This window comes from Ictidomys tridecemlineatus, chromosome X, assembly GCF_052094955.1.
Source record: "Ictidomys tridecemlineatus isolate mIctTri1 chromosome X, mIctTri1.hap1, whole genome shotgun sequence".
NCBI lineage: Eukaryota > Metazoa > Chordata > Mammalia > Rodentia > Sciuridae > Ictidomys > Ictidomys tridecemlineatus.
Window position 1 is genome coordinate 76,433,448 of NC_135493.1, and position 13,827 is coordinate 76,447,274.

The 13,827-nt window shown below is 37.1% G+C and overlaps 1 protein-coding gene across 3 annotated transcripts in view; it reads left to right on the forward strand.

Moving 5' to 3' along the window:
- Chic1 (cysteine rich hydrophobic domain 1) overlaps positions 1-13,827 on the forward strand; it is a 46,319-nt gene that overhangs the window by 20,615 nt on the left and 11,877 nt on the right. The window contains exon 4 of one of the 3 annotated variants that reach the window (XM_078033964.1): positions 13,177-13,459. The exons of 1 other annotated variant lie outside the window; for it this stretch is intronic. In XM_078033964.1, coding sequence (XP_077890090.1) covers positions 13,177-13,332 — 156 coding nt within the window. In that variant the 3' untranslated portion in view covers positions 13,333-13,459. Of the gene's footprint in view, positions 1-8,548; positions 8,929-13,176; positions 13,460-13,827 lie in introns of those variants that run through there. One more of the 3 variants, XM_078033965.1, reaches the window with a different exon arrangement.

The following is a 13,827-nucleotide window of genomic DNA, read 5'->3' on the forward strand; positions in this document are numbered from 1 at the left end:
ATACTTTATCACTTAATATGCATTCCTGTCACTTTAAGTAAATACAGTGAAAGTAAAGGACTCAGGTAAATATAAATATAGGTGGACTACTTATTCTCTTTATACAATCTGAAGCTATGACATAAAATGTTTCTAAGCTACAGGTATATTGGAGAACTACTTCTAATCTGAAGAAAGGCATAAGAGAAAGTAACCTGCAAAGTTGTGTGTCACTGGGGATCCTTAGTTTTGAATATGTTACAATAACATTCTAACAGCATTACTATTAGTTATTCCATGAAATTAAGACAACTATCTTAATCTGATCTGATTTAAAATTTCATTTTTATTTTGGAAATAATTTCCCAAGTGGGAAGACAGCTTTCAATATTGAAATTGAAGTCAATGAGGACAGTTCATTTTACCCCAAGTTCTTTTCCCAGTACTACAGTAAGGATTTTATTTAATCTTTTAAGTAATAATTAGCCTACTAAATCAGATTTAAAATTATAGCACCTTGAGGAGGAATAATTAGTGGTGCAGTTATTTTATTAAAGTGAAAAACAGTCCCAAGAGATAATCGTTATTTTTTTCTCCTCATTTTTCTCATTCCCTCTTTCATGTCTGCTTCAAAAAGACAACTAATGCTGCCAATCCTATGAATTTTTTGAATGGAAGAGTAAAGCATTTTATTGATTCCCTTGGTAACCACCAGTAGATCAGAGCTTTACTTTAAATATAGCTTAATTTGTTTGTCAAAACATGGACAGTATTTTCAAATGACCTTCTGTAAGTAAAAGCTAAAAGCATAAATGTCTTTACTTAATTGTCACATCTTACCTTTAAAAGTTAAAATCAATAACTCCTATCCATCCCCATTATTTAAAAGCCTCAATGTGAATTAATCATGATTTGGATTTCCCATCATGTGAATATAGCCAATCTCCAGTACTTAAGAACAGATTTTTTGGTTTTAATGTTTATCCAGGATTTATCTTCATTCTTTGACATATTTATGCTTTGTCTATTTGTCAAAGCTTCCATCAAAGAACATGAAATAGAGGGCTGTGCACTGTGGCACACACCTGTAATCCCAGCAGATTGGGAGGCTGAGGCAGGAGGATCATGAGTTCAAAGCTAGCCTCAGCAAAAGCGAGGTGCTAAGCAACTCAGTGAGACCCTGTCTCTAAATAAAATACAAAATAGGGCTGGGGATGTGGCTCAATGATTGAGAGCCCCCTGAGTTCAACCAAGTTCAATCCCCGGTACTAAAAAAAAAGAACCTGAAATAGAAACAAGTTTTTCACTCATTTAATTTTTTTCACAATATTTTTATTTTATTTATTTATTTTTATGTGGTGCTGAGGATTAAACCCAGTGCCTCACTCATGTGAGGCAAGTGCTCTACCATTGAGCCATAACTCCAGCCCTCACTCATTTTATTTCATTTATTTATTTTTAAATGAATGCAATACCTTCTTTATTTATTTTTATGTGGTGCTAAGTATTGAACTCAAGTGCCTCACACATGCCAGCCCCATTTGATTTTATTATCAGCACTTTTTTTTTAGAGAGAGTGAGAGAGGAGAGAGAGAATTTTTAATATTTATTTTTTAGTTCTCGGCGGACACAACATCTTTGTTGGTATGTGGTGCTGAGGATCGAACCCAGGCCGCACGCATGCCAGGCAAGCGCGCTACCGCTTGAGCCACATCCCCAGCCCAGCACTTCTTTTTTTAAAAATTTTTTTTCTAGTTGTAGATGGTCACAATATCTTTATTTTTATTTATTTTTTTGTGGTGCTGAGGATCGAACCCAGGGCCTCATGCTTGAGAGGCAAGCGCTCTACCACTAAGCTTCAACCCCAGCCCTTATTATCAGCACTTCTTAACAGAATAGTCAGTGGGAAAAAAATGAGATAATACTAATGCTGTGATCTTTCCCTATCTTCTATTACTTTGTTTAATTAAGAGTTTATCCTGAAGTTGAAATATCAGTGTAATCTTTTTTAATATTTTTTTAGTTGTAGATGGATATAATATCTTTATATATTTATTTTTATATGGTGCTGATGATCAAACCCAGATCTTCACACATTCGAGGGAGGAGCTCTAGCACTGAGCTACAGCCCCAGGCCCGAAATATCAGTGTATTCTAATCACTAATCTATGAATTTTAAGAAGATAATACAGATTTGCAAATCTTCATCCCATGAGATAAATTCTGCTCACTTTGTCTTTTAACATTTGAATCATTTAAAAATTGGAATATTGGGACTGGAGATATAGCTCAGTGGTAGAGCACTAGCATGCATGAGGCCCTGGGTTTGATCCCCAGCTCTGCAAATGAATACATAAAAGTTGGAATATTTAAAACAAAATTTGTGATATCTGATCTGTCATAAAACCTAAAGATCTGACAATCCTGGATCCACATGCCTATCTGTCAACAGTGAATTCTAGCTTGGTAGTGGATTCTCCCTTTAAATAGGACATATAGTTTTTGTTCACAACAAAACTATCCAGCATTTACCTTATCTGCCTTTCTCTGTAGGATTATAGTTCATGACTCCTGATTTCGCACATGGCATATTGTCAATGATACACTAGAAAATGAAATATTAAGCCATGCTGATAACCACTGTATAAGGCACTGTCCTTTCTGGAACATGAGTTTCCTCACTTATAAAATCAGGATATTATTATTTACTTTTAAGGTGGATATGATGAATATGATATTTTAGGCATCTCACTGCTTTTGTGTCTATAAGGAGAATTTTTTTAAAAAAATACAATTTTAAGAATTTTTATGCCTTCACTATTGCTTCCTAATCCATAAAATAAGTTGTATAGACTGTAATAGTTGAGTTGCAAGGATGATTAGTCTTCATATAGCCCAAATCCCTTATTTTACAGTTGTAGAAAGTAAGATGCAGAAAGGTTAGGGGACTTTTCCAGGGCCACATAGGAAATGGCACAACCAGAAACAAACCTCGTTTTATTTTTTGTTTCTAACTCTTTATTCTCTTGACAACATGTTCCTTATATCAGATTCTCTATTCCTGAGACAGGAAATATTTGGAGAGGTAGTAGGATAAATGGTTGACCCACTGTGTTTTCATTCTCTAACAGTGATTGGAAAACTTTTTCTTAAAGAACAAGATAGTAAATATTTTCAGCTTTGTCTTCCACAGTTCTCTGTGACATCTGTTTACCTGTCTTTGCAGCATGTAAATAGCCATAAACAATACTTAACTGAGTGAGGTATTGCCATGTTGCCATAAAACTTCATTTACAAAAATAGGCAGCAGGCCACATTTTGCCCAGTAGGTTGTGGTTTGCCATCCTTCTCTAGCCATCTCTAATTGGTTTTATAGCTCTATGGAAGACATGTGTTTATCCAGAAAATAAGGTAGAAATAATATGATTACTCAGTCCTGTATCACAAAGTTGCTATATGGATCAATGATTATAAAGTGTTTCCAAGAAGAAAACTTCTATGTAAATAGTCTACCCTATGAACTATTTTTTGTTTTTTCCCCTGGCAACCTGGCAGGACCCTGACCTCACTGTGCTGGCTGGGCCTGGTCTCCTGGCTCAATCTTGTCCATCCCAGCCAAAGCCGCTTCTGGGGAATTGGCGCCTTTGGGGTGGCGGTGGGCGTGGCATGGCCAGGGCTTTGTGCATACAAGACAAGCACTCTATCAACTGAGCTATATCCCTGGCCCTCTGTGGACTATTTTTTTTAAGTTTTTTTTTTCTTTTCTTTTCTTTTTTTTTTTAGAGAGAGAGAGAGAGAAAGAGAGAGAATTTTTAATATTTATTTTCTAGTTATCGGCAGACAAAACATCTTTGTATGTGGTGCTGAGGATCGAACCCGGGCCGCACGCATGCCCTGCGGGTGCGCTACCGCTTGAGCCACATCCCCAGCCCATCTGTGAACTATTTTTAACCAGTATAATTCATGGACATTTTCTTTAGCAAATTAGATTGCAGAGAAAAGAAATACAGGTTGGATACCTTGAGTTCCCTGTAGTAACTCTTGACTCCCGTGAGAACTCCATAGTGACATGGTATATGAGATGAGGTTTTCATTGATCTGTTCTTACATCCACCACTGAAACAACTCATAGTTGTTTTAGGCCTAGTTATGCCAACACCCTTAAATTTGAAATTACTTTTAATTTTTCCTATTTTTGCTGTAATATTTGATAAATTGAGAGTGATATTTAGAAGGAAGGGATTATTGTGTCTCAAAACATGAACATGATGCTGTTTTAGGAGATAAGGTTTTTAATTCACTGTCTTATAAGAAAAAGCAAATTATAGAAACAAAAGCCCCATCTATACAGTATGCCATATGGAAAAGAAAATCAGTTTTTGCAGTGAGAGGCAATAGTTCTGCTACGAGTTAAACAGATTACCTGTAATTTCTATTTAGGACGTATGACCTTTCATAAAATACATTCTGTATACTTTTGGGCAAAGATAGCATGCATAGAGCCTAGTACATACACTTGGTTATAGCTTGCCTAGTTCCCTACGGTATATATGCACAACGGGGGTTTACTCAGCCATGAAGAAGAAAGAAATATGACATTTTGTGGTAAATGGATGGAACTGGAGAGCATCATGATAAGCAAATTAAGCAAGTCTCAGAAAGACAATTATGTTTTCTTTCACATGTGGAAGTTAGAGGGAAAAGAAGAAAAGGATGTAATGAAAATGGAGGAGAAGGGGTTGGGGATGTGGCTCAATGGTAAAGTGCTTGCCTGGCATGCATGAGGCTCTGGGCCCTGGGTTCAAATAACCAAGCACCAATTTAAAAAGAAAGAAAGAAAATGGAAGGGAAACCACCAAGGTAAAGGAAGGTGAGCAGGGTGAGTGAGGAGGAAGTATGGGGATGTACTGGCGAGAAATATTGACCAAATTTATGCTATGTGCATGTATGTATATGCCACAATGAAACCCATGAGTCTATATGATTAATATGCACCAATACATAAATTTTAAAAAATCTACATGGATGACTGAAAGAGTATTAAAGATATGTCAATAGTGACCGTTGTAGTTTAATAGAGAAGATAAAAATCCTACATGTAGTATAGCTGTTAGCCAGATTAAACTGACCAAAAGACAAAGGAAGCTAACTCATCACTCTCTAGTATTTGTATATCATAAACACCATCATGGCTCTCGCCCTCAAAGAGAACTGCCAAGTCAGTTCCGGCAGAGAGCACGGTAAGAAACCGAGTGCAGCCTGCTCTCCTGGACCCACTGCTCCCTCCCACCGCCCCAGGCCAGGGGGTGAGCTGGGGGCCCCTGGGACAGGATGCAGCCTCCTCTGCAGATCCCTGGAGCTCCTGCTGCGACTGCCCACTGGCTGGCCCTGGCTGTGAAGGACAGGTGAGCCTATCACCCAGGATGGATGATCTGATGGCGGCGGCAACCAGTCAGGACACGGACTGCGCGGGCTGCCTGGTCTCCTGGCTAAATCTTGCCGGTCCCAGCTGAAGCCGCTTCTGGGGAATTGGCGCCTTTTGGGTGGCGGTGGGCGTGGCATGGCCAGAAGAATGGCGGCCTCCCCAAACGCCCCGCCCGAACGCCGACCCAAATGCAGAACAACGCCCAACGCGGAACAACGCCGCGAACAATGCCCCGTGTGCCGTGGAGGCCGGCTGGGGCTTCAAGTTCCAAAAAGGAGAGTGGCTGCCTGAAAACTCGGCCACGTGTTGGGCCGCGGAGCCGCACAGGCCCTCCGAGAGCGCTCTGCGGCTCAACGCCGCCTCCACGAGACCCGAGACCCGCACCTTGTCTTGCCAACAAGAACCGTCCTAGAAGGTGAGCGAAGCCCCGGAAGATGACGGGTGGAACCGTTAGTGGCCTCGGGCGGTTGGTGTTCGGTGGTTGGTGGTTTGTGTTGGGGCGGTTGGAGTTCCTTCTACCAAAGAGAGAAACGGTCGAGTCACAGGCCTCATCTGCCCAGTTGGAAACGCCCGCCGCCCTCTGGGAAGATTTCCTGGCCCATGAAAATGTCTATAATATGAAAAAGCTGCTCTCAACTTGCCCCCCACCTTTTAAAACTTGTGCTGCATCTGGACATCCTAAAGGTAAAGAGGATGCCTGCCATCTGATAGAGTTGGATATGAAATTTGTCTTGTAAATGGATATGAATTTGTCTTGTAAACATTTACAAGACACAGGCCATTTTGAAAAAATCAGAAATGCCTTCTGGAAGTGACTTTGAAATGGATTCGTTAGACCACCTCTAGGAAGTGGTTTTGTTTGTTCAGTGGGTTGTTGGACATGAAGGAGACTGACCATGAGAAGAAGGTCCTGAGCCAGACTGGTTTTAAGTAACATTTTTCCTATAATAACCATTGTTTTGCGCGTGCATTTTATTCCTCATTAGTGTATACGTAGTTGAAAATGCTAAGTACTTAAAAAAAAAAACTAGGCTTTCTAGATGTTCTAAAGTGCCTGATATATGTTAAAAGTAGAAGTGGCAAAAATAACACATTTTATAAATTTCTTTTTGTTAAAATTCTTACGAAATGGTTTCTTTTTTGGCGGGATGCAATAGTCAAACTGTTGAGTAGTACAGAGTTGTGTGCCTGTCCTAGGGAGCAATGTGCCAGTGTGCTTACTGAGAGCCAAGAGTTATCTATGGGTTTTGTTTTATTTTGATGTGTACATAGTGTATATAGAATACAAATGAATCCTCCTAATCTACATCTAGTCTTTCTAGATATTAAAGAGGTTGCCAGTGTATGACAAAAGTAGAATTAGTAAACCAGTTTTGTAAATTCATATGAAATAGTCTTTTGGGAATGGAACTATTAAACCACCTCTGTGAGCGGTAGAGTACTACTATCTGTTCTTGCTCAGTGATGTGGAGGAGGTAGGAGGTCAGTGTGTTCATACTTGGACATTTTCAGACATCAGTTTTCTATGTTTTGTGCATTTTGTTTTGCTGTGTATATAATGGACAAATAAGTCTAAATTTTGCAACATCTAGTCTCTAGATGTTAAAGAGGTTGCCAGTGTATGACCAAGAAGTTAGTTAAATAGAACATTGTGTATATTTTATGTTGAAATTCATACGAAAGTTTGTCCTCTGTAAAAAGACTTTTGGATATGAATTTGTTCAACCATCTCTGTTACATATGCCTGTACTTGTCCACTGGACTGAAAATAGAAGGAAATGAGGAGGAAAAGGCTTAAGGACAAAATGTTCATATTAGAAGATACCTCATATTTTTTTAAGAGAGAGAAAGAATTTTTTAATATTTATTTTTAGTTTTCGGTGGACACAACATCTTTATTTCTTTTCTCGCGCATGCCAGGCAAGCACGCTGCGGCTTGAGCCACATCTCCAGCCACAGATACCTCATATTTAACTATTGCTATGCATGCAATTTTATTTACCAGTGCTGTGTGAATAATCGACAGGGTCTTATTATTGTTAGATTTATGCCTTAATATTCCCATTTCAAGGTGTCCTAAGATAAATGGGCATTATTGTTTTAATTTCAAATTCCATATGAGTTGATGGTGAATGGGAAGTACTGAGATCGAATGAATATATTCTGCATGTAAGTTCATTACTATTCATAGCATATTAATTTATCTGATGAGGAGTTAGGCTGTTACTGTTTGCTGTAGCCATAAATGTTGGAGGTTAAAAACTTTTCTCCAGTGTTCTTGTTTTTGTCTAGCCATATTTGTTTGTATTTCCCTAGACGCTTAAATAGGTATTAACTAAAATGCGTCATTCTTTCAGTTATATTTGTTATTATAATACCAGGGCCCTACTGATATAGTGGTAAGGTATGGGGGAAGGAGAAGCATTATATAGTCCTATTATTGGACCTCAGGTTTTTAAGTGGACCCATGCCCCTGGGCCATGACCTTTATAAATGTTTCTCTCTTTTTTTTCCCCCTTCCTGAAGATTTTTAGGCTCTGGCAAAACCACAGTTGTTTAGGAACGAGTGCAATAGTTTCTCTTAATGGTAGCCCTTTATCAAAAGAGCAAAATTCTTTTGGTATATTTTAAAATATCTACATTTCTCCTTCTCCTACCAGAATCATGAGGGGCTTTTTTTCTCTGATCACTGTGAGAACTTGATAGGGTGAGTAAAACTCACCAAAGTGTGTTAAGCTGCTCCCAAAACTGGAATTCTCTGGAGTTTTAAAATTTCAATCTTTTCCCCAATGAACTTCCAGTGATTTGTCAACTAAAATTTAGATATTGTTACACCAGTCTTGGTTCAAATGGAGTTCATTCTCCTCTAGTTTTGCTTTATTGTGCTTCTCTGTGTTTGCCTTTTTGTTTCCTCAATATTTGGTGCACTCATATACACCACCATCTCACTCACCTCTTGGATAGATCTGAAAGGAGTTGTTGATTGTCAGTTTATTCCATTTTTTCTTGTGTGGTCAGGAGAGATTAGTTTTAAACTCTTTTCATTCCTATGTGGACCTTCATCTTTTTTTTTTTTTTTTAAAGAGAGAGTGAGAGAGGGGGGAGAGAGAGAGAGAGAGAGAATTTTTAATATTTATTTTTTAGTTCTCGGCGGACACAACATCTTTGTTGGTATGTGGTGCTGAGGATCGAACCCGGGCCGCACACATGCCAGGCGAGCGCGCTACCGCTTGAGCCACATCGCCAGCCCCCTGGACCTTCATCTTTTAAAGTTATTTTTGCTACACATTGGATTCTTGTTTGGCATTTATTTTCTTTCTATTTATTAATTTTGATTGCTTATCCTCCATTGTTTCTAATGAGAAGTAAGCTGTTAATCTTATAAACGACAAGTCATTTTCATCTTGCTGCTTTTAGCATTTTCTGTCTTTCTGAAGACGTCTCTATTGGATCACATTGTATTTATCCTACTTGGAATTCCATGAATTTCTCGGATGTGTGAATAAATATTTTTCATAAAACTAGAGACGATTTCTGCCATTATTTTGTTATTCTGTTTAATTCTTGCTCTCTCTTCTTCCCATTTATATATATGTTGGTAAACTTAATGATGTCTAACATTTCTTTCAGGCCTCGGTCATTTTCCTTTATTCTTTTTTCTCTTTGTTCTTAAGATTGCACAATTGCTTTTAATCTGCCTTTTCTCCTAGTATTGGGGATCAAACCTAGGCCCTTCACATGTTAGATAAGTGTTATACCTCTGAGCTATATCCCTAGCTCCTTTTTTAAAATTTTTATTTTGAGATAGAGTCTCACTAAGTTACCCAGATGGGCCTCAAATTTGTTATCCTCCAGTCTTAGCCTCCAGAGTAGCTGGAATTATAGCCGTGCACCACCACACCCAGCTGTTTAATCTGTCTTCAAGTCCATGATTTTTTTATCTACTTCCTCAACTCTGCTTTTATGCCCTTATATTGAATTATTAAATTTCAGTTCTTATACTCTAATTTCAGAATTCCATTGGCTCTTTTAAATAACATTTATCTTTTTGTTGACATTTCCAGCTTAATCAGACATTGACATCATAATTATATTTTTTCTGGTCTTAGCATGGCATATATGTTAATTTGAGAAACTGAATTCCTTTTTATATGAACCTGTGTCCTCTTGGCCATGGATGTTAAATAAGTATTTCAAATTCATATTTGCTTCTTTTGGGGGTTCCTAAACTTCCATTACAAATTGTGTTCAGTCAGCTTTAAATTATTTAGAGCTCAATGCTTTCATCAGAGAGTGGGATCATCTTTCTATCATCTAGAAATTCCTCTCTCTTAGCTAATAAACCCTTTTAAGTGTACAATTCAGAGGCTTTAAATTATATTCAAAGTGTTTTACACCTATTACCATTATCTATTTCCAAAGCTTTTTCATTACTCCAAACTCATAGCCACTAAGTAATAAGTTCCATTTCCCCTTCCTTCAGAACCTAGAACTCCTAACCTATTTTCCATCTCTACATGTTTGCCAATTCTAGATACTTCATATAAGTAAAATAATATCATATTTTTCCTTTTGTACTTGGCTTATTTTGATTACCAAAAAGTATTTGAGGTTCATCCTTACCGAATCATGTTTCAGAAGTTCATTGCTTTCTATGGCTGTGTAGCAATCCATTTTATTTATGTACCACATATTGTTTATCCATTCATCTATTGATTGGCACTTGGGTTGTTTCTATCTTTCAGCTACTGTGTATTGTAATGTTCTGATGAACATCTCTGTGAGTCTCTGCTTTCAGTGCTTTGGGATATGACCTAGGAGTGCAATTGCTGGATCATATGGCAATTGTTTACCTTTTTAAGGAACCACCAAAATGTTTTCCATACAATCTGTACCATTTTGCATCCCCACCAGGAGTCCATAAGAGTTCCAATTTATCCAGATCTTCACCAACATACATACAAGGCAGGTTCTCTACCACTGCGCTATACCCCCAATCCTTGTAAATATTTTTGCAGATATGTCTGTTCAGGTCTTTTGTCTATTTTGTTACTAGATTGTTTATCTGTTCTTAAGTTGTGGATGTTTTTATATATTCTAGCTATTAATCCCTTTCCAGATTATATGATTTGCAGTACTCGCTCTATGGTTTATCTATTTATTCTATTGATAATACTATTAATACACAAAAGTTGTTAATTTTGATGAAGTCCAATTACACTTTTTATCTCTTCTTGACTGTGTTAGGCATCATATTCATGAAATCATTACAAAACTCAGTGTCATCAAGATTATCTCCCATTTTCCTATAAGAATTTTATAGTTTTAGCTCTTATATTTAGTTCTTTGATGAATTTTGAGTTAATTTTATAGGTAGTATAAGGCACAGCTTCAACTTCATTTTTTACCTGTGAATGTCCAATTTTCCATGTAACATTTGTTGAGAATGTTGAATGGTTGACATTCTTGAAGTTCTTTTCTGGACTTTTTATTCTACTGCATTGGGTCATATGTCTGTAATTTATATACCACATATTTTTTATTACTGTAGCTTTTATAGTAATTTGTCCAATCAGGAAGTATGAGTTACCTAACTTTGCTCTTCAGTTTTAAGATTGTTGAGCTAATGGGGGTGCCTGGAGATTCATATGAATGGAATTTTATATTTTTATCAAAAAAAAACTAGTCTTTGGGATTCTGATAGAGATTGCACTGAATTTATTGATTATTTTGGATCATATTTTCATTTTAACAATATAAAGTCTTCCCATCCATAGACTGAGGATGTTTGCATTTATTTAAGTATATATAATTTTTTCCTGCAGTGTTTTACAGTTTTCTGCATGTGTTTTGTTTCCTTGGTTAAATTTACTGCTAAGTATTTTTTCTGCTATTGTAAATACAACTATTTTCTTAATTTCCATCAGATTGTTTATTGTTTTATAGAAGCACACTTGATTGTAATGGATATATATCCTGCAACATTGCTATATGTGTTAGGTAGGTCTCAGATTTTTTGTGGATTTTTTAGGATTTACTACTATAAAATCATGTCATCTGTGAACAAAGACCATTTTGCTTCTTCCCTTCCAATTTGGATGCTTTTTCTTGCCTAATTCCTCTGGCTAGAATTTCCAGTTATTGTTATCTTGTTTCTAACTTTGAAAAATATCTTTCATTCTTTTACCATTTATTATAATGTTAGCCATATGTTTTTTTTTTTTTTAGAGAGAGTTAGAGAGGAGAGAGAGAGAGAATTTTTTTTTTAATATTTATTTTTTAGTTCTCGGCGGACACAACATCTTCGTTGGTATGTGGTGCTGAGGATCGAACCCGGGCCGCACGCATGTCAGGCGAGCGCGCTACCGCTTGAGCCACATCCCCAGCCCTAGCCATATGTTTTTGATATATGTCCATAACATGTTGAATAAGGTTCCTTCCTTCCTTTTTTTTTTTTTTTTTTTTGGTGTGTGTGTGTGTGTGTCCTGCTAGGGATTGAATCCAGGGCTTTGTACATGCAAGGCAAGCACTCTACCACCTGAGCTCTATCCCCAGCCCCAATATTCCTTATTTTTAATGCATTCAGTGTTTATCATTAAAGTATATTGATTTTCCTTTTTTAGGTAAACCACTTTTTTAGGTGTGATTGACATGTAAAGAACTTTATACCTTAATTTGTTCAGGCTGCTATAACAAAATACCTTAAACTGAGTAGCTTACAAACAAAAAGAAATGATTTCCTATAGTTCAGCATCATACACAAGGTACTAGCAGATCTGGTGAATGGTGAAGGCCCACTTTCTTAGGTAATAGATGGAGCCTATTTTGTCCTCATATAGTAGAATTGCCTAACTCAACTCTAATCACCTCCCAAATGGCCCACCTCTGTATTTGAGGGAGAGGGACATAAGTATTCAGTCTGTTCTCCTGTACATATTTATTGTATCTCAGTGAATTTGACAATGAATATATAACCTGGAAATCATCACCAGTACCAAGGCCAACAAACATATCCAGTACCTCTCAAAGATTCCTCCTACCACTTTTACTATTTTTCTTTTCAGTAAGAATGCTTAATATAAGATCTAACTTCTTAGCGATTTTAAGTATAGAATACAAGGTTTTTGTGTGTCTTTTTCAATTTATTTATTTTAATTAGGTATATATGACAGCAGAATGCATATTGTTTCATTGTACACAATTTCAGCACAGCTCTTCATTTCTCTGGTTGTACACGATGTAGAGTCACACCATATGTGTAGTTATACGTGTACCTAGGGTAATGATGTCCATCTCATTCCACCATCTTTCCTGCTCCCATGTCCCCTCTCTTTCCTTCCCTCCCTTTTGCCTAATCACAGTTCCTCCATTTTTCCCATGTCCCCCCCCCCTTTATGGACCAGAATCCACTTATCAGAGAGAACATTTGGCCTTTGTATTTTTGGGATTAGTTTACTTCACTTAGCATGATATTTTCCAACTCTATCCGGATAATTTACCTGCAAATGCCATAATTTTATTCTCTTAATGCTGAGTAATATCCTGTTGTTTATATATACCACATTTTCTTAATCTGTTCATCTATTGAAGGGCATCTAGGTTAGTTCTACAGTTTAGCTATTGTGACTTGAGCTACTGTAAACAATTATGTGGCTATATTACTCCAGTTTGCTGATTTTAAGTCCTTTGGGTATAGACCATGGAGTAGAGTAGCTGGGTCAAATGGAGGTTCCATTCCAAGTTTTCTAAGGAATCTCCATACTGCTTTCCAGATTAGTTGCACCAGTTTACAGTGTCACCAGCAATGTATGAGTGTGCCTTCCCCCCCCAACATCCTTGACCTGGATATCCACATGAAGAGGATTGAAACTAGGTCCCTATCTCTCACCCTGAACAAAAATCAATCCAAAATAGATCTAAGATGTTAAGGTAAGATTTGAAACTATGTGAAGAAAACATACAGAAAAGACTAAGATATTGGTACAAACAGTGATTTCCTGGATAGGAGTCTAATAGCCCAAAAAACAAAAGCAAGAATTGATAAATGGGATTATACAAATTTATTTATTTTTTATTTATACATTATAGTAGAATGTATTTTGACATTATGCATACACAATGGGGAATTACACTGTTCGTATATTCATATATAAATTCATGTCGAATTCATTCAACTGTCTTTCCCATTCCCATTCCCCCTCCCTTCCCTTCATTCCCCTTTGTCTAATCCAAAGTACTTCTATTCTTCCCTACCCCCACATTGTGTGTTAGCATCCATATATCACAGAGAACATTGGCCTTTGTTTGGGGGGATTGGTTTGTTTCACTTAGCCTGATAGTCTCCAGTTCCATTTATATTCAAGCAAATGGCATAATTTCATTTTTCTTTATGGCTGAATAATTCCATTGTTTATATATACCAC